This window comes from Ovis canadensis, chromosome 13 (genome assembly GCF_042477335.2).
Source record: "Ovis canadensis isolate MfBH-ARS-UI-01 breed Bighorn chromosome 13, ARS-UI_OviCan_v2, whole genome shotgun sequence".
Classification (NCBI taxonomy): domain Eukaryota; kingdom Metazoa; phylum Chordata; class Mammalia; order Artiodactyla; family Bovidae; genus Ovis; species Ovis canadensis.
The window spans coordinates 72,143,951-72,168,773 of record NC_091257.1 but is presented as its reverse complement, the minus strand read 5'-3'; the positions used below and the strand labels follow the sequence as shown (position 1 = coordinate 72,168,773).

The window sequence follows — 24,823 nt, the reverse complement described above, 5'->3', positions numbered from 1 at the left end:
TGGAATTACATAATAATCCAGCAGTTCTATTTCTGTGTATGCACCCAAAAGAAGTGAAAGCCGGGTCTCAAAGAGACGTCTGTACACCATGATCATAGCAGCTTTATTCACATTGCCTGAAACATGGAATCCAAGAGTCTGCTAAAGGATGAATGGATAAGCAGTCTATCCATATAATAGAATATCATGCAGCCTTAATAGGGAAGGAAATTCTGACACCTGCTTCAACATGGCTGAAACTTAAAGACATTATGCTATGTGCAATAAGCCAATCACAAAAAGACCAACATTGTATGATTCCACTTATATGAGGAACTTAGAGTAGTCAAAATCATAGAGACAGCTTCATTAGAGAATGATGGTTCCCAGGAGCTTGGGGAGGGGAGGATGAGGAGTTAATGTCTAATGGGGATCAAGGTTTAGTCGAAGATGAAAAGAGTTATGGACATGGGTGCTAGTGATGGTTGCCCAAACTTGTGAATATATTTCATGCCACTAAACTGTACACTGAAAAGTGGGTAAGATGGTAGATTTTATGTTATGCATATTTTACCCCAATTAAAAAAAAAATCTGGGGAAAAATTCCTATCTGGATTCTGTGGCCTGCCCAAGACTCTAAGCATGAAAATGAGAGATAGAATGTTAAAGACACAGCCAACTGTGGGTTATCCTCGGCACAGTCGGAAGGACTGGAGGAGTAAAGGAAGGGGATGCTGCGGAGCGTCATGGTGGGCACACTGCATCGTGGTCCTCAGCTGCTGAAGGACCTGCCTCTTCTGACCCTCTGTCTCATCATACTTCTCTCAACTTTGGGTGATGACTCCTAGCCTTAGTCCTGTGTCCTTGGCCCTCTTATCCCTGGACTTCCCTCTCTCAACTCTGAGGGCAGGGCCAGCCCCATGCAAGTGTTCTGTAGCTTGCATGTACCTGGCAGGCACCCAGGGTGTGTTGGTTGTAGTCCAAGTTGTGGAAGGCAGCAGACGCAGTGAGTGGTCCAAGAGCTCCTGTGTCTGAACATACCAGGAAACCACCTTTTTCCCTTTTTCTCTTTTTTGGCTGATTAATATATTTTCTATTTCTCCAGCCATCCTACAATCCAAGACTTTTTTATTTTGTAGGTGATGGATATTCTAAGTCCAAGGAGAGAGATATAATGAGGTGATACAGATCCTAGCCTGGTAGGAGCAGAAGATAATCCTAGTCTTGGGTTTTTCTAATTTTCAAAGCGTGGAACACAGAAAATGAAGCAGAGGGCCCTATAGAATATTTGCCCTGTTTGGTGACAAATGACCCTACAAGAGGGGCTTTCCAGGTGGGTGCTAGTGGTAAGGAACCCTCGTGCCAATGCAGGAGACATAAGAGACAGGGGTTCAGTCCCTAGGTTGGGAAGATCCCCTGGAGGAGGGCATGGCAACCCACACCAGTATTCTTGCCTGGAGAATCCCATGGACAGAGGAGCCTGGTGGGCTACAGTCCATAGGGTTGCAAAGAGTTGGATACTGCTGAAGTGAGTTAGCATGCACACATGACCCTAAATGATGGTGTCTTTCCCTCTCCACACCCTGACTTGAACTCAGGGACTGGGTAGAATGAAAGGAAGATAGGGTGATGGAGAAATTTAAGCATCAGCTCAGTTCTGGGTGGTTGGGTACTTTTCTAGTTACTGCAGCTCTATAACAAATTACCCCAAATATAGTGGTATAGGTGAGTTGGTGATAGGGAAGCCTGTTGTGCTGCAGTCCATGGTGTCGCAAAGAGTTGGACACAATTGAGCAACTGAACTGAACTGAAGAGTGGTGTAGAATAACCATGCATTATGCCCATGGGTTCTGTGGGTCAGAATTCAGACAGGGCATGGAGGGGACAGCTAGTCCCCAGCTGGACATCTTCAAGGCTGGAGGCGCCAGTCACCTCAAGGCTCATTCACTCACATAGTGGTTGGTATTGGCTGTTGGCTACAAGGCCTCAGTTACTCTCATGGGCTTTCTTTCTGTAGGCTTGCATGGGCTTCCTCCCAACATGGAGGCTGTATCAGAGAACGGGAATCCTGAGAGAAAGAGCACGTGCACGCTGTATCAACTTGCACAACTCTGCTTCCAAAGGCACTCAAGTCACTTCTGCTACTCTCTACTTTTTCCCAAGTGGGTCATTCAGGCTAAAGGGGAGTGGGGTGGTATTCAGCTTTGTCTTCTGGGGGAGGAGTGTTAAAGGATTGGTGGACATTGTCAAGTCACCCCAAGTGTCCTGAGATATGAGAAGTGATTTCATGACTTCAGACCTGTTTTTCTTCCCCTGTGTGGCCTGCAACTCCCTGCCCTGCCCCAGGTTCCCAGGGAAAGCAAACTACAAACCAGTCAAGCAGATGGAACAGCCAGCAGCCAAAAGGGAAGTGCCTGATGCCACCTGGAGTGCTGCCTCTCTTCCCTCTGCTGGGGGAACTCTGGCCAGGGAGGGGCTCTAAGGGCCTCCCGATGTGCTCAGAGGTCAGTAGTCCAGGGCAGAGTCCACAGGAAGCATTCATTCATTCATCCACAAATCTTTCTTGAGCAGTTTCCAAGCGCCGTTCTCAGCACAGAGGGTGTTAAACAGATTAACCGACCCTCTCCCCTGTGCTGCTCAGCCCAGGGGACCAGTCTCAGGGGAGCTGGGAGAATGCCCTATACGTGAGGCCCAGAAGACCACCTTGGGCGCTGAAGAGAGGAACCTGCCTCTCACTGGAGCCACCTCCCCTGCACAAGGGGCTCTGAGTGAGCTGGGACACCCCAGGACCGCTAACCCAACTTCTTGGTTGACTTTGCTCTTGATTGCTGCCCACACCCACCGGCTGTGAGCTCCTGGGAGAGGCTGGGAGACGCTGCCGATGCCCGTGAGTCACGAGTGTAAAGTACGCCCAGGGCCTTGGCAGGCAGGTCTGTGCAAGGGTAAGGTGTCATTAGGTGAACGCTGACAAATGCTGCCTTCTCGAACTCTGGAGATAAAAGATAGGCTCCCCGTGCAGTCTTTTTATCTCTCCCACTGTGCTGGGGTGGGAGCTGCAGGTCCCCGGGCAGCGGGGCAGCAAGGCAGCGAGGTAGGGGTGCGAGCAGGAGTGCGCGCGTGTGCGTGTGTGCATGTGCGTGTGTGCGCGCGCGTGGCCTTCCGGCAGCTGTCCCGGCCCCCACCCCACCCCACCCATCGCACCCGGCCCTGGGCGCCGCCCCCACCCCTCGCCGTGCTGGGTGCGCCGCGGGCCGCTGCGCGACTAGCTGGTTCCCCAGCGCCTGGGAGGCGACCCCCGTGAGCCCTGGGTTCAAAGGCCCCCGCGCTGCAACTCCAGCCCCTCCGGGGGGCGGGGAGGCGAAAGGGGTGGTGCGGGAGCCAGAAAAGCCCTAACCCACAGCCGGCAGCCCTGAGCAGGGATGGGCAGCGCGCTCTGAAGTTTGTGACGGTCGCAACCGACTCCTGGCCGCAGCCTGGAACGCGGCGAGCCAGCGGCCCGCCTCGAAGCATCTGCAGTTGGAGGGTGAGGCCCGCTGTGCCCGGCCCGAGCGCCCTTTGGCTGCCACAGGCGCCAGTCCTCCGGCGCGGTACGCCCGCGCCGGATCCGGGTTCATGGAGCTGGGGCTGTGCTTCCTTTTCGGGCTCGCTGTGACCTCCGCCGCAGGTAAGCGGGCCGGGCGGCGCGCGTCTCCTGGCGCGAGCGCACACAAAAGGACCCCGGATCGGGGGCGCGGGGAGGGTGCCTCCCCAGGGGAGCGGCCTGGGGGCCGGCTAGAGGGCAGAAGCTGAGGGCACGGACCACCCCGCGGGCCCGGGAGGTTGCAGCCCACACGCAGGCAGACCTGGGGCCCGGGGCCGACTTGGTCAATTTTTCATGAAGTCGGGAACTTTTCCAAAAGTTTGCAAACGATTCAGAAACTGTGCAAAATGATTGCAAAGTGTTCAGAAAGCCTGCACAATGCTTGCACGTTTTCAGCGGGTGCAGATTGCTTGCACGCTGTGGAGTAAGTGAGAAGAGCTCCCAAGATTGTCACAAAGTGTGCACACAACTTGCAAGCTTTTCAGAAACTGCTGCACATAGCTTTGCAAAATTTTCCAAACGTTGGGAGTAGCTTGGAGACTTAACAAAAAGTGCCCTTAGCTTGCAGACTTGGCAGAAAGTTTGGTTGTCCCCTTCCCCAGGTTCTATGGGATGGTGGGTGTAAGGGTCTGCATTCCTAGGAACTCAGGAGCCCCTCCATCTGCCTCCTGCAGGATGGGTGCCTCACCCCCAGTCTGGGGATGCTGGCAGGAGCAGCATGCCCCGGGCCCCCTCTGCAGCCAGATCGGAGGGGGACACCAAGGAGACGGTGGCCACCATGGCAGTCCGGGGTCCAAGCCCCAGAAGCCCTTGGCGGGAGCAGGGACCAAGTCAGTTTGGGAAGCAGGGGGCCGAGGGGGTCCCTGTGCACCACCGAGCCCGGCGCTGTACATGTTTTACCTACAAGGACAAAGAGTGCGTCTACTATTGCCACCTGGACATCATCTGGATCAACACTCCTGAGTGAGTCAGCCCTGGGGTGGGGGAGTTGTCCCAGGGGGAGGGGAGGGGGGCTCCTGGCTTAGGCACCTCTCTTCACACTGAAGGAGGACCTAGTTCCTTCTGAGCCCAGTCAGCCCAGAGCCCACTTGGCACAGCCTTCAGCCCTCCTGCCAACCCAGGTTGGCTCTGCAGGTCAAGGGTGTGACTCTCATCTCCTCTGAGGGCCTGGCCTGGGAGAAACCCAAGCCCAGAGTGTCTGAACTGGTGGAGGGGCGATTGAAATGAACCAGCCAGAGGGATTAGACACCTGAGAAGTCCCTCTGGGGGGAGGAAGCCCTGAAAGTTACTCCTGCCCCCGGGCCATGTGGGTCCTGCCCCTCTGCTGACCCTGCCAGGCTCCAAGGAGTTTCAAATTCCTTGAAAGCAGCCTGTTCTCTGGGGAGTGCAGGGGTGGGCTAGGCAGGGCCTAGTGAAACCTCCCCCACGGGGTGAAATTCCGTGGAATTCAGGCTCCTTACCTCCTGGGTGGTGAACCCACAGTTCCTCCTCTCTCGCATGTCACCCCTGCACCCAACAGCTCCCCTTCTCTCCTCCAGTCCGTAAGAACTCTCTCACTGCAACACTGAGGCAGTGCCACCGGAGTCCCTCGTGGAGTCTCCTTAATGTAAAGTACCCCCTCTCCCGAGGCCGTGGGTAATGACGCAGCTTAGGAACCCCTTCTAAAGAAACATCCTCCCGCAAACTGTGAAGAGTGCCTGACCTCAATCTGATCACTAGCCTTTGGAATTTGCTTTCCTGGTCTCTAAATTCCAGGACTTGGACCAGACGTCTCTAGGTGTCTCTGGGTATTCTTGGGATACCTTGGGCATCCTGCTTAGCCTTTCCAGAGCCCTGGACCTGGACAGGCAACTTTGCTTCGGTGTTTGGGTCCCCTTGATCCAGGGGTTCCTTTGTCCCTGAGCCATGTGACCTCTGAGCACCCTGGGTGACAGCTTGATGGGCCGCACATAGCCACCTTGTTTTACCGATACCCTGAGGATGAAGTGCAAAGGAGACTGAACCTAGGGGGTCAGATATCTTTCAAAACCAGGTCGTGAGTCCTCTGAGTGCATCTGGTCTGGAAAGTCACCCTGCTGTCCTGCATGGCAGGCAGGACTGGCTCCACCCAGGAGCCTGGACACGTGTACAAGGTCCCAGCTCAGAAGGACCCTCATAGTATAAAGTGTATAGAGTTGATGTCTTGAAATGCTTAATACTTTTTAAATTCAAGTATAGTTGATGTACAGTATTGTGTTAGTTTCAGGTGTACAGCACAATGAAATGCTTAATATTCTTTGAAGCAAGGGCTCTACATTTGCATTTTATCCCAGGCCACCCAATAGAGAGCTGACCCCGATGCCAGAACTTGCTTGCTGGGTTATGTCTGGTCAGCACACAGAGGGATGACCAGACCAGATCTTAAAAAGAGAGGTGTGCTGGGGAGGGACTCCTGGACAGGCTGCCACTGACAGCCTTCTATTCCCAGACAGCGGTCAGGGCCAGCTTCTCCTGCAGTCTCCATCATCCTGATACTTGTCCTCTCTGATTCTTATCCTCCTGGCATCGTCCTCTGACTAAATTAGCTTCACAGAACCCTGGGCAACCTTGGCAGGAATCCCAGGCTGTGGTTCTAGAAGGAGAAAGAAGAAAGCAAAGCCAGTTAGGGGAAGGGGACTTTGCAGAGGATAGGAGGGGAGAGAGGAGAGGATATTGGGAGACCACCTTAGTTTTCTGCCTGTTGCCAAGCTCTGAGCACTCGCTGCATGGAAGCACTTGCTCCGTCCCCATGACCTGGTGGGAATCCTGTCTCCCCATTCTGAGCTATCATGTATGACCTGGGATGAAGCCATGGGTCTTTGGCTTTTCCCAGGATATCCAACTTGCTAATGTTCCCCTCACAGCTTGATTTACCTCTTCCCTTCTTCCCAGACCCTGATTCATTTTAAACACAAGAGGGAAGGATTAAATATGGTGTTTGGGAGTTTCATGAGCTACCCTGGGAAACAGAAAATGACAATAGCCAGACTTGAGCATTTTAAAGTCAGACAAGCAACGTAACCTTTATACGGAAGATGTTCCCAGATGGTCTCTCTCTGCTTTCCTTTCTTTCCCTTCCTCCCTCCTTCGCTCTTTCCTTCCTTCTGAAAATTGTTCCTGTATGGGCAACTTCACTGGCAAACTTTAAAACATCTTGGACAAGATTGCAAAGTGAGGGGTGGGCTTTAGGGAATTTGGGCTTTCGGAGAAATGGAAGCATCTGAAAATGACTGGATTGAACTAAAGGGCAGGGTGACCCACCAGGACTTTTCCAGGTTCTGTTTCCCATTCCCTCCCCAACCTACCATCAGAGCCCTATGTTGAGGGCTCCTCTCTCTTAGCTGTCATCCCTCTTCTTCAGTAGACCTTCCTCATCTCCTGAGACTTCTCCAAGTATGAGTTTCATCCTATCCCCACCACTGGCTGCGCTGGGAGACCACAGGAGTCTGGGTCTTCATGCCTAAATTGAGAGTCTGGAACGCTGGGTGATTTTTAGCTTCCGGTGTCTTTCCTTCTTCTGCCTTCCAGTTGCACGGAGGTAGAGGCAACAATCCTGCTTTATCTCAGAATGATGCTCGAGAAGTTGTAAGGCCTTCTTGGAGAAGGTCATTTCAGCTGCGTTTAAGGACCTGCAGGCTGCTTAAGGGGGGATGTTGTTCTTGCATGTCATGTGGAAAGTTAAGGCTGTAGAGAGTAGAGAGTAGCTGCTCCCAGAGGTGTTTTCCAGGCATGAGATCCAAGTTCTCTGGTTTCCTCGCATCCTTCTAAGCACTTAGCTTTTCCAGATCTGAGCTTGATCTGCACCCAGCACATAGTAAATGCTCAGTAATGCTGGTCTTTGCTGTCACTGAGGTTCTATCTGCAGGACTTTCTCCCACGAATGAGGTGTCCTGTCCCAGAGGTCTTACATCCCTAGAGACATGTGCAGGAATGTGGATTTTTCCGGGGCTGTTGCTCATAACTTCCATTGTTTCCTCCAGAAGATCTCAGGCCCCAAAGAGAAATGAGCCAACTGCATCTCAGGCAGCTGCCTTCTTAGACCTGGGGAGGCAGCGGAGACGGCTGCCCGCCCACGAGGCGAGGGATGTTCATGGCTCTCCTTGGTCCTGTTAGGAAGCCACTGTGCCTTCCCCCATCCCCAGCAACCCCACCATTGCCAATGAAAACAAAGCCCCACCTCAGAGGAAATACTCATCTCATCTCATGGTCATGGAAAATATGCCAAGAATAAGATCATAGGAGAGAAATAGGGACAAGTAGGACACGACTGAAGCGACTTAGCAGCAGCAGCAGCAGCAGCAGCAGCAGGCCACATACTTAAATCCCTGTGCACTCGGGGCTGTTCCACAAGAATAGTTCAAAAACAGGAGTGTCTTGTGACATGGTGAAGGATTGTCTCTGTTGGTGTTTCCAGAAAGACGGAACTAATAGGATGTGTATATACAGATCTTTATGTGTATATAAACACACTACACACACACACAGAGGAACTGATGTTACAGTCTGCAATCTGAGGCATCCTGAAGGCTGAATTCCCTTCCTACTCAGGGCATCTCATTTCTCTCTGTCAGAGCCTTCACCTGATTAGATGAGGCCCACCCACATTATAAAGGGTAATCTGCTTTACTCAACATCTACTGATTTAAGTGTTAATTGCATCTAAAATATACCTTCCTGGCAACATCTAGACTGGCTTTTGGTCACAGATCTGGGTACTGTGGCCCAGTCAAGTTGACACATACAATTAACCATCACAGAGTTCTCAGTGCTAACCATACCCTCGGCAGGGCAGCCCCTCTGCCCGTGCTACCATCCATCCACCTGGCCGCAGAGTGAAACCACTAGCTCTGACAGCCGATGAAGCTGCAGGGCCCCCAGCAAGGAGCCCTGCTCAGTCTGTCCCACTTCGTTCCTGAGAGCTGAGTGGCCCTGCCATCTGTTAATCCCTCCAAGGATGTAATGACAGAGGCACTGTGATGCTGTGGCAGCGACAGTGTTTCCAAACAAAAGTCTGAGCCACATGGTCTGACAAGCAGGAATGCATTTCTGGAAAGAGCAGTGCAGGATGTTTGGAGTCACGGCTATGGTGGAAAATCTGGGCTCTGTAGACTCGTGAGAAGACTCCAGCCCCAGGAGCTCTGCCCGGTGTCCTGTCTGTGATTCGCTGCATGGCCTGGGGATGGTACCGCCCTCTCCCCGTGCCCCCAGGTAAGGTGCAGGCAAAAGTGTGACTCTAGGATGGTGACCTAACAAGGTGACCAGCCTGGCCACACTGACTCAGCCAGTAGGAATGATATTTTTCCCCAAAGAAGTGGTGTAAAAATAATAATAATTATTCAATATATTCTACCACAAAAAGGCAACAATTCAACAGAGTCATCTTTGCCCCTCCTGTTGTTCAAGAGAGGTATGCCACATATTTCTAGGGAGGGGACATTTTAAGTTTGAGAACATCCCAGTGGAAGGGATGGATCTGGTTCTCCAGCCTCCCGCTGATGTGGGACTGGCTGTCCACCCACTGTGTGATCACAGGGATCCCAATAACAATCATGTGACCCGCAAGTCAGGACTGGGAGTACCATTGCTGGAGATACAGCTTTTGAGGCAGAGGGATAGTCTTTTGAGCATGATCATGATCTTGCAGGCAATGGTCCACACTGATGTTGACCATGACTCCTGTGAGTAAAGACATGTGAGGATGACATGAGAGAGTGTGTGGAGTGTTCTCAGCACAGTATCTGAGCACAGTATCCGAGCACAGCCCACTCTAGTGGGCTCCGTACCTCAGGACCACAGGACCATGTGGATAAGTGTACAACCCTGGGGGCTGCATAACCTTCCCTGTCGCTCCACACAGTCTGTGATTGGAGGAGCCTGGGATGAAGAAGCTCAAGTCCTGCTGAAGTTGGCTTCCTTGGACCCTTAAACCATGGTCTTACCCAGCTTCCTGCAGTGACACTGAGGAGCTTGCACCCGGGTACCCCAGTTTTTCCCTGCGCTATGCCTCTTGGTGGGCAATCTCTTAGCATTTGTTCTGCGTCAGGTTTACAGACCCTGGGAAAAGGTGTGTCTGGCTGACTGCCCTGCTGATAAGCAGCTTGATAAGCACCCTGGTGGCCAAAGGTTGTTGAGGCTTGATGAGGTTTGGTCCTGCCCTTTTCTGCCCCTCCTTTGTTGTTTGCTTCCCTGGTGAATAATTGGAATGTTTGGGGAAAGGGGCATGGTGTTCTCTGAAGGCATTGCTCTGGGGCTCCCTGTGCTAAATAAGCAGGTGGGTACAGTGACAGTGGGGGTGGGGGGAGGGCTAGGGTGATGTGGCAGCGTGGTAGCGGGTCTGGCTGTGCTGGGCTTAGTCGCTCAGTTGTGTCTGAGGTTGTAGCCTTTCAGGCTCCTCTGCCATGGGGATTCTCCAGTTCAGTTCAGTTCAGTTCAGTCGCTCAGTCGTGACCAACTCTGAGACCCCATGAACTGCAGCACTCCAGGCCTCCCTGTCCATCACCAACTCCCAGAGTTTACCCAAACTCATGTCCATTGAGTCAGTGATGCCATCCACCATCTCATCCTCTGTCGTCCCCTTCTCCTCCTGCCCGCAATCTTTCCCAGCATCAGGGTCTTTTCAAATGAATCAGCTCTCTGCATCAGGTGGCCAAAGTATTGGAGTTTCAGCTTCAACATCAGACCTTCCAATGAACACCCAGGACCAATCTCCTTTAAGATGGACTGGTTGGATCTCTTTGCAGCCCAAGGGACTCCCAAGAGTCTTCTCCAACACCACAGCTCAAAAGCATCAATTCTTTGGCGCTCAGCTTTCTTTATAGTCCAACTCTCACATCCATGCGTGACTACTGGAAAAACCATAGCCTTGACTAGATGGAACTTTGTTGGCAAAGTAATGTCTCTGCTTTTTAATATGCTATCTAGGTTGGTCATAACTTTCCTTCCAAGGTAAGCGTTTTTTAATTTCATGGCTGCAATCACCATCTGAAGTGATTTTGGAGCCCCCCAAAATAAAGCTGACACTGTTTCCACTGTTTCACCATCTATTTCCCATGAAGTGATGGGACCAGATGCCATGATCTTCGTTTTCTGAATGTTGAGCTTTAAGCCAACGTTTTCACTCTGCTCTTTCACTTTCATCAAGAGGCTTTTTAGTTCTTCATTTTCTGCCATAAGGGTGGTGTCATCTGCATATCTGAGGTTATTGATATTTCTCCCGGCAATCATGATTCCAGCTTGTGCTTCTTCCAGTCCAGCGTTTCTCATGATATACTCTGCATGTAAGTTAAATAAGCAGGGTGACAATATACAGCCTTGACATACTCCTTTTCCTATTTGGAACCAGTCTGTTGTTCCATGTCCAGTTCTAACTGTTGCTTCCTGACCCGCATACAGGTTTCTCAAGAGGCAGGTCAGGTGGTCTGGTATTCTCATCTCTTTCAGAATTTTCCACAGTTTATTGTGATCCACACAGTCAAAGGCTTTGGCATAGTCAATAAAGCAGAAGTAGATGTTTTTCTGGAATGCTTTTGCTTTTTTGGTGATCCAGCGGATGTTGGCAATTTGATCACTGGTTCCTCTTCCTTTTCTCCAGGCCAGAATATTCGAATAGGTTGCCATGCCCTCCTTTGTTGCCATGCCCTCCTTTGGAGGATCTTCCCATCCCAGGGATTGAACCCAGGTCTCCTGCATTGCAGGCAGATTCTTTACATCTGAGCCACCGGGCATGTCAGGATAATTTGAATGATCTGTTTGGAACCCCTTTGTTAAATGATGAAATCTTAGTAAGGCTGAGTCCCAACAGAGTAAACACAATGCCTTTCAGTCATTTCTCATTGTACACAGCACCTGGGTCTCAGTACCCAAGACCTGAGTGTGGGCCACCAGGAAGGGATCCCAGGAAATAACTACAGAATTTGTTTACCAAAAATGGTAAATAAATAAGAACACATAAAAAAAGATGGTTATTGGGACTTCCCTGATGGTCCAGTGGTTAAGACTCCCGCTTTCAATTCAAGGGTTGCAGGTTTGATCCCTGGTCAGGGAACTAAGATCCTACACATCGTGGGGTGCAGCCAAAATAATAATAATAGAAAGAGAAGACAGTATCAGCCAGACTAAAAGTGATCTTGAACTCAGGTTTCTGACTGATCGTGTTTTTACTCTGAGTCATTTCCCTCCCATGTAACCCTCTCCCGCTTAGAAATCTGTACATGTTTACATTCCAGTTTTGAGTCTGGGTAGCAGTAGCTCAGAACATTTCACGGCAAGATGCATTTTTAAAGTTTGATAGCCCTGGGGCTAAATTTCAGAGTTTATTGGCAAGGTCAGCTCACGCAAGGTGACCTCCTGGCTGGGTTCAGCTGGACCTAAAGTCTCCTTTTCTACCCCAGAATGGATGTGAGGAGGTGAGATGTCTGGGGGCAAAGATGGGTTTGTTGAAATGCAGCTGATCCCGACTGGATAAGAAAGAGACTTGAGGCTGGAAAGCAGGTTGATTTGCATCGAGAAGGTCATGACCCTGTGTGCCCCCGAAGGGAAAACTTGGATTTTTGCTAGATGCAGAGGATGTTGCACCTAGGAACTTGGCCTTAAATCTGAAGGCAGATGAAAGGCTGTGACATCTCTGGTGTGGTTTGTTCCTGCAAGAATTTAAAACAAAGGAAGCTGGGAAGCAAACAGTGCTTTCCTTAGGGGGGCCCCACAGCCGGTTGGAACTCACAGGCTCTGTAGCGCCAGATCGCAATCCCGTCCCGGATCCACAGCATCTCAGCAAGTTTGATGGGGGCTGCCTGTGCTCCACTTCCTCCCTCCAGGTAGTTCCCTGTAACCATTGCTCAGCTTTGGAGTACATTAGTAGATTCACTGTTTAACAGAAAGAAACCCTCTCAGTCTAAGCCATGTTTCAGTGGAAACAGAATTCCTTAAAATGGGACACATACGTGCGCGCACACCATTTCCCTCTATTTGGGACAGGAACCAATTTTATTTAGAAGGAAAATAAATCCAGGGAATGGCCACAATGTAGATGAGCTGCTGGTCCAGACAGGGTTCCAGGGGCTTCTAGAGTCCTGTTGCCCCACCAAGCCCCCAGGAACAGATAGCAGAACAGGGCATCCCCATCCTTTCTCATCTGCCCCAGTTTGGAGTCTCAGGAGAGCCAAGAGCATTTGGAGAACCTAGCGATGTTCAGAGCCCTGGAGGCACAGGTCTTCCCTTACTTTATGACCTCTCAGGGCCAACTTAGCAGGAGGCCTTAATAAACAGTAACACTAGGATGCGGCAGCCAGCGAGCCCTGTGCTTGGCCCAGTAATTTAAAAAACAGAAACGGATTCATGCACCTATGAGAAAGGCTCAGAGGCTGTCAGATGTGGCTGAGGTGTTGCGGTCCTGTGTTGCTTGGTGATGACATGAATGGCCCACAACTTGGGGAGCAGTGAACAGCTTTGCCAAAAGCCAGAAGCAAGTCTGTGAGAGAGCAGAGGTGTCTGTAGCTTTTCCGGGTTTTTCTACATCTGATTTCCACAGATTTCTTGTAGGGTGGCAAGATAGGGTGAGGCTCATGACATACTCTTTCAGGTGCAAACTTGAAGGGGATGCCATAAAGTTAAATAAAAGGGAATGCGATGTTTTTTAAAAATGAAAATCAGTGCAGAAGTATCATAATCAACTAAATACCAACATTTCTGATAAAGACAGGATCTGACTCTGCTTGGTTCTCTTTTGGGGATAGAGCCTGTGTCTCTAGAGGGACTTAAGTTTTCTTAGTTTGAGGTAAGCAATCAAGTGATCAGAGTGACCACAACAATGCAAAAAATTAGATTAGGAAGGAAATGGGTGTCTTTATTTTTGTTGCCATGGCAAGTATGTCTTCATTCAGTAAGGTTTTTCCATCCTAAAGATGAAATCTTCTGAAAGTTAGCGAGGGTGTCTTCTCTTCTTTCTGAGGGTTGTTTAAAGGGATGTGTGATGGCGTCTGAACTTTTTTTTTTTAATCCCCCTACACATACCCCCATCCTTAAAAAAATACCTGGTCCTTATTTTACTCCTTCTGTTTCCACTGCTGGTAACTATTTTGAGCCACATCTGTCTGCAGCTTTGCATAAAGTTATAATGAGCCTGTGCCAGACAGACGTGGATTGCTCATGCCTACATTTGACCTGGAATGTGTTAGGGTCACTGGGGGTTGGGGAGGGAAACTCTAACCTAACTCACATGGACGCATTTGGGTTGTAGCAGACAGGGGGGAAACCGGCTAACCTGTCGGATTCCCTAAATGGCTTCAGTTGCAAATATTGCAGGCATTTGTTGCCCTAACTTCTTGGTTATTTTTTGAGCTGTCACTCTTGGAAATTCCACCCCACACACAACACACGCAGAAGGATGTTTCTGTTACTCTCTGTTGCTTTGACCACTTGTGCTTCCTCTAAATAGACTTCATTCAGAGCCCATGTGCCTGTGTGAGGGGAGGAGGCTACTGTGTTCAGGGACCTGATGGCACGATTCAATCTTTGGCTTTGGGGTTATTTCTAAGCTCAGTTATATGGCGGTAGGATGTGGAAGAGCCCTACTCTTTGGATGAAGCTTTCTGAAAACAATTGGTAAGATCCTGGGACTCTCTCCACTTAGGGGTGGGTAAAGACCCCACATTTCATTGTGGTTTCATTGCTGGAGAGAAGCCCTACGCTAGCATATGTGCTATTCGGAGATGCTCAGGTGTAACAGTGAGGGCATTTGGGAATCTCTCCATGGAATTTGGAGTTGGACGGAGTCTCCAAAGGTCCAGCCCTTTCATTTCTCAGCCCTGGAAAGAAACCACTCAGCCAGGGCCTCTCTGGGAGCTAGTCTTCAGTTTGGACCAATATCCTAGGTCTGTCAGCCTAGAGAGGCCCCTGGTTTTGTCTTTGAGATTCATCCTTCCAGGCAGCCTGTTTTTTCCTCATGTGTCTGCAGAAGTTGCTATCAAGATGTGGTTTTTCCATTTTAAGTGATCTAGAGACCATATTCCCTCTAGGACAATGATAGTAGAAATCCAATACATCAGCTAAGAATTCTAAGCATTTGGGAGATGGGGTTTGGATGAGAAGTAATGGCCAATTAAGACCTCCTTCCTTCTCTCCTTCCCTGATAGCTTCCCTGATACCTTAGTTGGTAAAGAATCCACCAGCAATGCAGGAGAAAGTGAAAGTGAAGTCGCTCAATCATGTCTGACTCTTTGAGACCCCATGGACTGTAGCCTACCAGATTCCTCCATCCATGGGATTTTCCAGGCAAGAGTACTGGAGTGGGTTGCCATTTCCTTCTCCAGGGGATCTTCCCAACCCAGGGATCGAACCTGGGTCTCCCACATTGCACGCAGATGCTTTACCCTCTGAGCCACCAGGGAAGTCCTGTTCAGTTCCTGGGTCGGGAAGACACCCTGGAGAAGGGATAGGCTATGCACTCCAGTATTCTTGGGCTTCCCTTGTGGCTCAGCTGGTAAAAAATCTGCCTGTAATGTGGGAGACCTGGGTTCAGTCCCTGGTTTGGGAAGATCCGCTAGAGAAGAGAAAGTCTACCCACTCCAGTATTCTGGCCTGGAGAATTCCATGGACTGTTTAGTCCGTGGAGTCGCAAAGAGTCGGACACAACTGAGCAATTTTCACTTCACTTTCCCTCCCTCCTTTCTTCACATAGCAGACCCTTGTTATTGAGATGCTGTAGTATTATTATCGGAGAAGGCAATGGCACCCCACTCCAGTGCTCTTGCCTAGAAAATCTCATGGATGGAGGAGCCTGATGCACTGTAGTCCATGGGGTCGCTAAGAGTTGGACACGACTGAGCAACTCCACTTTCACTTTTCACTTTCATGCATTGGAGAAGGAAATGGCCACCCACTCCAGTGTTCTTGCCTGGAGAATCCCAGGGATGGGGGAGCCTGGTGGGCTGCCGTCTATGGGGTCGCTCAGAGTCGGACACGACTGAAGCAACTTAGCAGCAGCAGCAGCAGTATTATTATGCACCTGCTCCGAGCCAGGCACTGCCTGGGCTTCCCTGGATGCTGAGGTGGACAGGCAGAGGTCAGCTGTTACCTACCCCAGGGGACAGGAAGGAAGCCACACCTGCAGCCCAGGTGAGGAAACACCCCTTCTTCTTGGGTCCGACTGATGGGGGTCAATGTTTTCTTTGAAAATACATGTAATTCTGGTAAAATTCCCCAAAAACCAAGTCCTGGGTAAACTCATAAGTTGTGGTTTGCTTTCTTTGAGCGGGGGGTGGGGGGGGATATCTTTTTTTAAAAAGTTAACTACCAACTCACAGCACATTGCTCACTCTTTTGATATTCTAAATATTCTGGTCATTGGCTATTTCTGAGGCTGCAGGAGGACTTCCTCCTTTGGTGGCTGGTGGAGGAACAGTCTGCCTTGGGGGCCTCCCACTTAGAGATGCAGCAATTTTCTGCAGAAGCAAAGCTGTAGATTGCCAGTTCCCTTTATGTTGTTTGTTTTGGGAAGTTCATGGAAGTTCATGTCGTGTTCTTTAGAACCAGAAAGCTTGTGTTTCTGCTTGTACAATGAGGTCACTAAGGAGATGTATTTCCTGGTTATTTTCTTTCCTAGAGGTTGGAAGGGCACCCAGTGGTTGTCTGGCATGAGGCCTGTCCCAAGCCAACTTTCACAGGCATTTGATGAGTGGACAAGGAGTAAATTCACTGTAGGATAAGCCTCTTGAGGTGGTTAGCCAAGTATCTCTGAGCATCATGAAGTTGTATGCTTGCTCCCACCTGCCCAAAGGACAGTGTGATCCAAACCAAACATTTCACAGTGGGCACACCTGGGAAGAAAGCTAGCTTTGTTTGTCCTGACTTGGAACACATTCTTTTGTATTTTGTTGCAATGAAGAAAATCTCTACTTGTCCTTGGCAGCTGCAGAGACTCCTGGTCTTTCTATGGAACCCAAGAGATCATGGTTGCATCCGTCTTGAGTGAGTTCCAGGGTCAGCTTGAGGTCACTGGTTGCAAGCAACAGAAACTTAAATGTAGCTCACACAGCATAGGAGGCAGGATCAAGCTTAGAAAGAGAGAGAAACCAGGACAGGACTGCGGGTCCCAGGGCACAAACAGACAAGGCAGGATGGTTAGTAGCAGCTCCAGACTATTTTCTTTTTTTAAAAATTTTGGTTGCACTATGTGGCATGAGGGATCTTAGTTCCCAGACCAGGGATCGAACCTATGTCCCCTACAGGGGAAGCTCAGAGTCCCAACTGCTGGACCATCAGGGAATTCCCATCCAAACTATTTTCCGACCTCGAATTGGTTTTCTCAGGTGTCTTGGGAAGGAGAGGGTGCTATGAGCCAGCTTGGGTCACCTGATGAGTCTTAAGGTGTGGGAAGGTGAGATACAGTGATTGACAGTCTCATCAAGACCTCACACAGGGAAAGAGGGACCATTCCCCAGGGGAAAGACAAGAGATTTGATTCCAGGAGATGAAAACAGCCAGCATTGAACTCAGGCTCTAGAGAATCCTGGGCTTTTAAGTTTTTTAAGGCGGGTATTTCTGTGTCTGAGCTATTGTTTCCTCCTTGTCTCTATGTCTTTGTGCAAAGTGGAAGTGGGGAGGGGGCAGTCCACTAGATGTTTCTTGAGGTGAATGGATGCTTTTACAGGCCTTTGAATATTCAGTCACTTTCTGTAGTTACTTCATTCTGTCTCATTCTTCTAACAGAATTCTTAGTTCACACTTTTTTCTGATTAAGTTTTACAAAGACAGTCAATGAAGTTGATCCACATTTTCTTCCCTGCCCAATAAAATCTGAAATTGAGCCTTAGTTAGAAAGCCTGTTGGAGTCTAGAAGTTGATTCTCCGGGGAGTTGTGAGGGGCAGTATCTAATGACCGCTGGTGCCTGGCAGCTGGGGGGGCCCTGCCGTCTGCCTGCCACTGGCAAACAGTTGTTCCTCTTCGTTTCAGCTGCAGGACCGGTCAGCAGCATCGTGCCTCCTGTACGATGTGTCCCAAAGATAGTCCTGATCTTGCTCTTCCATTTCAGAAGGAAAATGTGAAGCAGAGGAGACAGCATCATCTTGATGTCTGAGTGTGAAGTGAAAATGTTCTGTTTGTTGGGAAGACACTCACCAGAACCTGGGCTTTTTAAAACTGAAAATGACAACAGTTTGGAAAAATAGTAGCTGGTGCTAATTTTGTCACCATGTCACATGATCTGTCTGGCTTTGCTTTATGGAACAAGCCACTAGAACAGGGATTGTACCCTGAGATACCCATGAAGGCCAGACAGGTAAGAAAAGCAAGCAGAGAAGGACAGGCGTAGGGACTGGGGCCAAATAAGAGTGTTTGAGCCAGGCTTTGATGGTACCACTCAGCTTCAGACAGCTGCTGCTATGTTGGAGTGTGGGACTGGAGTGAGTATAACTGAGAGAAGATGGAAATTTGGATATTTGTGTGAAATTTTCAAGTTAACAAAAACAAAAACACCACCCTCTTGTGATTGGACGAAGCCTACAGAAATGCCAATTTTCTAACCTCTGTACTAGATTAAACTGTGTGTGTACGGGGCCATGGGCCCATCATGAATCATCAGAAGTCTAGTCCAGGCCCGTACATTGGAAACCACTCTGCAAATATTTGTTGAGTGCTATTCAGTTCAGGGTGGGTAGGTGGGGTTATGAAAACTGGGCTTTCTAGGACAATTCGATCATCTTTGCTGAGAATTTAGAGTCTGGCTGGGTGATGATGCAGATGGAGAATGAATACAGGAGATTTGAAAGTTTAGTATTTGCTAACGTTTATGTATGACAGCCGGGAGAAAATGGGAACTAAGGAACACTGTGATAAGTATGATCTTGGCATCACCATCACTGATCAAATAATGAATGTTCTGAGTATATGCTGAGGACAATTTAATATACAAAGACACACAACACTAGACATTGTCAATATGATTGTTTTGGGGTGTTTTCTTTTGTCTAAGAGCATTTGTACTGATCTTACCTGCTTCTCTTTTGTATGGAGCTCTGTGTTATAACTGGAACATTAGCAGGTTGAAATGCTGCCGACTTTTACAAAGAACTTTGTTCTTTAAGCCCCACTGTAGAACAGGAGGCTAAACCACAGGTCAGACGGTGTGCTGGTCAAAGTTCTCAGCCAATTTAACTTCATTTTCAGGGTTCCTTCATTAGTTCCTCCCAATTCACCATTCAAGAGACTTTCGTTTCTTTATCATTCAAGAAATGACAAGTGTACCAAGGCAATAACTAAAACATGAGTGCTTATTGGGCAGACAGTGTAGAGAGATGGCCCAGCCAAAGGAAGCCTGACAAAGAATGGCACTGCTCTGTCAGGTGGCATTCTGGTTCCTTCTTACTTGTCTTTCTTCCTTAGTCACACATCTTAAATGCAGGGCTGGTAGATAGGGTTTTTTATGCCTGGTACAACTCGCTTGAATTCCCAGACCAAAAATGCAACAGCAGAAGCCACATCCATTCACTGCTAGGAGCTCTTTGCTAAGTACTTTTCATGCAGTGCAGTGTATCCTTCAGTCCAGCGACTTTTGTAAATCAGGAAACTGGAACAGGTGGTGTGATCATCATGTAAGTGCTATACAGCATAATAATGGGATCACCAGGTAACCTTTCTCTGTGCTCTGTGTACCTTGTACATACCTGTGCATATTGGCTTATAGGGTTTCTTTATCCTGTACTGTTTTCACACACCAGTAGTGTGTGAATGCCCGAAGGCCTTTCTGCATCCTCATCACACTTGGCATAATACCAAGGAGATACAGGCAGACCTTGGAAATACTGCACATGTGGTTCCAGGCTACCTCAACAAAGTGAAAAAGCAAGTCACACGAATTTTTTGGTTTCTTAACACTTATGAAACTTTTGTTTATGTTATACTGCCATATATTAGGTATGCAATAGCATATCTAAGGAGAAGGCAATGGCACCCCACTCCAGTACTCTTGCCTGAAAAATCTCATGGACAGAGGAGCCTGGTAGGCTGCAGTCCATGGGGTCGCTAAGAGTCAGGCACGACTGAGCAACTTCACTTTCACTTTTCATTTTCATGCATTGGAGAAGGAAATGGCAACCCCACTCCAGTATTCTTGCCTGGAGAACCCCAGGGACAGAGGAGCCTAGTGGGCTGCTGTCTATGGGGTCGCAGAGAGTCAGACACAACCGAAGTGACTTAGCAGCAGTAGCAGCAGCAGCAGCATATCTAAAAAATATACAGCCCTTAAAACTGCTTTATTGCTAAAAATTCCAATCATCATCTAATGCATGTGGCCGCAAAACTTCAATTTGTAAAATTCATATTATCTGTGAAGTGCAGTAAAATAAGGTATTTCCAGATACAGTGGATGCTTGGCAAATGTTGGAATTTTGTGGTTGTTGAACATTGTAGGTTGGAGAGAATCCAGTCTTACTGGTCTAGTTTATCTCACGCTCAACAGCCAGTTACTTAATTAATAGTCTTCATGTTTTCAGCCTTGTGCTGGGTCCACAGCAGGTGCAAAAGACGGAGCCCTGTCTTCTACTCTCTTGGAGCTGGTGTCCACTGTAAGAGCTGGACAAGAAAGACCCCTGCCCTGGTTCTGTGGGGTAGAGGGCATCTCTGACCCTCCTCTGGCCCTATCTCCTACCCACTGCAAGGAGTCTATGGGACTGAAAGCCATATGCTCCTTCTTCTAGACCATACACCGAGTATTTATGATTCTGGAATCGCCCCCTCCTCAGGTGTCTCCGAGCCCACTTCAGGGTCTGACATCTATGGACAGAACAGGGCTTAGGGCACATCTCCCAAGGCCTACAGGGCAGCCAAGGCGCAGCTGCTTGCAGCTGGGGGGTGGGGATGGGTGGAGCTTGGGGTGCACTTGGGAGCAAGCAGGATGGGAAGCTGAAGTGCCGAGTCTCCCAGTGCTGCCATGTTGCAACACAGAACTCCAAGGAGCCTCAGAATCCTAAAATCAAGTTCTAATTTCCAAGGTATTCTGAAGCCAAATTCTTATTTAAGCGCTTGAAGTGAAGTGAAGTGAAGTCGCTCAGTCGTGTCCGACTCTTTGCGACCCCATGGACTGTAGCCTACCAGGCTCCTCCATCCATGGGATTTTCCAGGCAATAGTACTGGAGGGGGTTGCCATTTCCTTCTCCAGGGGATCTTCCCGACCCAGGGATCAAACCCGGGTCTCCCGCATTGTAGACAGATGTTTTACCATCTGAGCCACTAAGCGCTTATCAGATTTTAAAAACCTTTAAATTTTCAACCTATTGGAAGTGGGCCTTCGTTGGAGCTGGAATTGTTATTGTGGGAAGGAGGGGAGCAGAGGGTAGGCCTTTGGTGGGCTGGACTATATCCTAAGTCCTCTGGTTCTCAGCTTGCATCACCTGCTACTGGCTCCCAGGTCAGCCAGCAGGGTGCACACCTAGAACACCCAGGCTTGGAGCAGGGTTTTCTCCCTCCATGAACATTCCTGGAAAGTTTCAAGGGCTTATTTGCATACTAGCTCCTCCCACTAGGCTGCTGGGAAAGTGCTTAGCAGTTCTGTTAAAGAATACCAGGTCGCCCTGTTTCCTCACTTAAAACACTTTTTGTGAAGTTGAGTGGCTCTGAGCACACAAATTCCTAATCAGCTGACAGCAACTTCAAAATTGCAGGTCTTGCTGTTGATGGAAAAATGGGAGCCGTGGTTGTTAATCCTTGTGTGTAATTTTCACCAAGGAATGGGGGCCTGGGTTTAATGTCAACACCTAGAGGCTTAATGTGGCCCTATTACTGGAAATCTATACCTTTAGCCAAATCCTGCCTCCCCACAATGTCGGTATTGTCTTGCTACCCCACCCCCACCATTTCCCATTCCTGAGAAAAGATGAGGTTTTAGCAAAGATTCCACTCAGAACAGGGCCTTCCCAGGCAGCTCAGGGGTAAAGAATCTGCCTGCCAGCGCAGGAGACACAGGAGACTAGGGTTCAATTCCTGGGTCGGGAAGATCCTCTGGAGAAGGAAATTGCAACCCACTACAGTATTCTTGCCTAGAGAATCCCATGGACAGAGGAGCCTGGTGGGCTACAGTCCATGGGGTCACAAAGAGTCAGACACAATTGAGTGATTGAAAACACATGCACAGCTAAGAATGGGAAGGGCCCCTGCTTGCTTTCTCCATCCTGTGAGCACAGACTGTTCCGTACTGGGGCTGCCTGGATCCAGGAACCATTTCATAACTAACTCGGGTAGGAGCGAGTGGGGAGAGGGGAAGAGAAAGAGGGTGGGGGTGGTTATGTTCTCAGCTCCAGTCTCCAGTCCAGCAGGGAGCAGGTTTCTCCCAAGCATCAGGTCAGGATGAGGCACCCCCCAACTTTGTCCTCACCACCCCCAAAAGGCACCATGGCATGTGTTTTAAATTAAAGGAAATTCAATTTGATGTTATTTTGAAAGCACACAGAGGATGTCAGAACCCCCTTTGAGGTGGCTGATTGGTGATACTTCATGGGGCTCCCAGAAACCAAGGTGGTTAATCTTGGGGACTGGAAGGAAAGCCAGAATTTATTGGAAAAGTAACTTTTGGCCACGTGTGTTTCCTCTAGCTATTATTAATCTGCCCCCAATCCTATTCAGTAGTGCTAATGAATTAAGCAGCTGCTTTTAACTTTTTCCCACTGAATTGCTTGGTAGTGTCCTCCCATCCCTGGAGAGCACTGGTTTGGATGGACATGAGCATAAGAAACAGATTAAACATTTATTGTTTCAAGTGACACCACCACCCTCATGCCAGCTCCAACCGTAAAATGAAATGGGTAAATAGTTTCAGGCATTTATTTCTTCATAAGAAGACTTTTCCCAAGGCCGTTTCTATCTTCGGCTATATATCTCTCAGGGCACAGAGGCTTCCATGTCTGTGTCTTTAAGGAAGTCTTGTTCCAAGGCCACAGTGTGTTTCAATGGCCATAACTGAATTTGTATTCCAGTTAGCACAGACTACAAATGTGATGTATGCACAGAAGAAATTTGGTGGCTGGCGGGGCAGAAACAAACCAGGCCTTGGGCTGCGGGGTAGGAAGGCATCTTATTGGTATGGATGACCAGGCTCAGGTGCTGCTGGCTGAAGGATGAAGACTGGGATCAGCATTTGGGCCAGTGGGAATGTCCATGTCAAGGGTTTGGATGCAGGAAGGGGAAATCAGAACTGCCCTGCAAGGGATCCAGGACGGGAGGTATGCTTGCTGAGGTTAGGTCTTGAAAAGACGGAAAATGCACACACGCACACACCTGGCATTGCTGGCTCCCGCCCAGACAGGGCTGGCTGCTGGGAGGGTGCAAACAGGCCATCCTCCATCCTCCACCAGGACTTCCCATCTTTCCAACCCTGAGGCTCCAGCGTACTGCCTGGGGCTTAGGGGGGAGCAGGGGGCAGGGAGTGGGGGTAACAAGGTGAAGGGTTCACTCTAGAACCTTTCCAAGGCTCAAAGTGTGGGGAGGGTGTGGACACCAGATCCTGGGACGTGGCTGCATGGCCTGCCTCACCCACCTTGCGTCCACCATCTTCCACCCCTTTGCCAACTCCACACCTGCTGGCGCCCAAGAGCAGAGAGACCCAGGTGGCTCGCCCAGAAGTGGCCCTGACGTTGCTCTTTTCTTTGCAGACGGACTGTGCCCTATGGACTGTCCAGCTACAGAGGCAGCGGAAGCAGGGGCAGGAGGTCAGCTGGGCAGTTCCCGCAGAGCCCACAGCCGGTGAAGGGGACACTGCGCTGTGCCTGCACGGAGAGCGATGATGACGCCTGCTTGCAGTTCTGCACCTGGTCCCTGGCTGCCCGCGGGTATGACCCCCTCCCTGGCTTTCCGCACTTCCAGAGATCCTTGCCCTAGGCAGTGTGGGTACAGGAGGGCTCGGCTTATCCTGGGGGATACCATCTGATGCGTGGTGAGGGTGGGGACTGCGCAGAGGGGAAGTGGAGTCCCGGCTCCTGGAGGGCCGTGGGCATGGTATCCCATCCCCTCACTGCCTTTCAGAGCAGAGCCCATTAAATGGCCGCGGCCTTATCTGGTCTCCAGAGGTATTTCTTCTGGATTGCATAGCAATTCGCCAAAATCTGAGTAAGTTGCTAACTCTTAAAAATTGAAGAATACCACCACCACTCCCACAAATGCACATTTTTAGCTTCTTCAAAAGTAACAAATGGGAGCATCTGGTCTCACCAGCCCACATGCCCGCGTGGCCAGATAGGCTGGTACCGAGTGAAGGCCATGAGTGAGATGTGCAACGTCCGTTCACCTGCGTTACTCATTGTCTTACTTTGTGGCTCCCTCCCCGGTCCCTGAGTTGGAGACCCTGTAGTCTCCTACAAGCGTCTGGAGAAGCTTGTGAGTCAGTGTGGACTCAGATAAATCAGCAGGCCCTAGGTCTGCTTTGTGGTGGCCATTTAAGTTGGGTTTTACCTAATAGCCATTCCTATTAATGCTCCTCGCTCCTGTTTTTCATTAATTTGGACCAAGACCCTGCCAGTCAGAGCTACCTTTCTGAGCCTCTTCTGAGAGCCGTCGCTGGTGGGATGGCACCTCCAGGTGCTTCCTGGGCAAGTAAGCGCCAGCAAAGGGGCTCTCTATGTGGCAACCCACCCCAACCAGGGACCCAGGGCCTGCTGTCTGGAACCCCCAGCACAACCACATTTTTCTTCTTGGCTCCTTAATGTCCAGTGGGTAACTGAGGAGTGTGGGTGGAGGCTGGATTTTAGTGGGACTCCACCCCCATGTGCTCAGCCTTCGGAAACTATATCTGAGAGGCGGTCCTGGGGGACCATGCTTATACTGGTGGAAAGACAAGCCTTACTGGATGCTGAAAAACCAGCCACATGGAAATGTAGGTTGATTCATTTGAACTGGCTCTCTCCCCACAGGAATTCAAGGTCGGCACAAACACCTGACAAAGAAGTGGAAAAGCACACTGGTGGTGCCCTGGGGGGTGTGCGTCCGAGGAGGTGAAGTTGCTTTCTGAGTTGCTGCCCCTTGGGCGGCATGGAGGACATGCGGGGCGCATTTGGTCTGTGCAGGTGGCTAGCAGGAACCCCACTGCATGTGGGGGGTTGCTTTGTCCCCTGGGGTCAGAGCAGCCAAAATTGTGGACAGCCTGCCCTCTGTCTTAGGAGCTGACCCCTGCATTCCCTATAGCTTTTGAGCAGTGATGTCCAGCCCTGGATTTCATCAGGTCTGGATAAAGCTCACCAACCACTGCTGCTTGGAACCCCTGCAGGCTC

General features: G+C 49.7%; 1 protein-coding gene across 2 annotated transcripts in view; it reads left to right on the top strand.

The window, feature by feature from the left end:
- The first annotated feature begins 2,631 nt into the window (after positions 1-2,631).
- Positions 2,632-24,823, top strand: part of EDN3 (endothelin 3) — a 36,097-nt gene continuing 13,905 nt past the window's right edge. Inside the window, exons 1-4 of one of the 2 annotated variants that reach the window (XM_069546802.1) lie at positions 2,632-3,643; positions 4,234-4,522; positions 23,213-23,389; positions 24,467-24,547. In XM_069546802.1, the coding sequence (XP_069402903.1) occupies positions 3,592-3,643; positions 4,234-4,522; positions 23,213-23,389; positions 24,467-24,547 (599 nt within the window). In that variant the 5' untranslated portion in view covers positions 2,632-3,591. The remainder of the gene's footprint in view (positions 3,644-4,233; positions 4,523-23,212; positions 23,390-24,466; positions 24,548-24,823) is intronic. The other variant, XM_069546803.1, reaches the window with a different exon arrangement.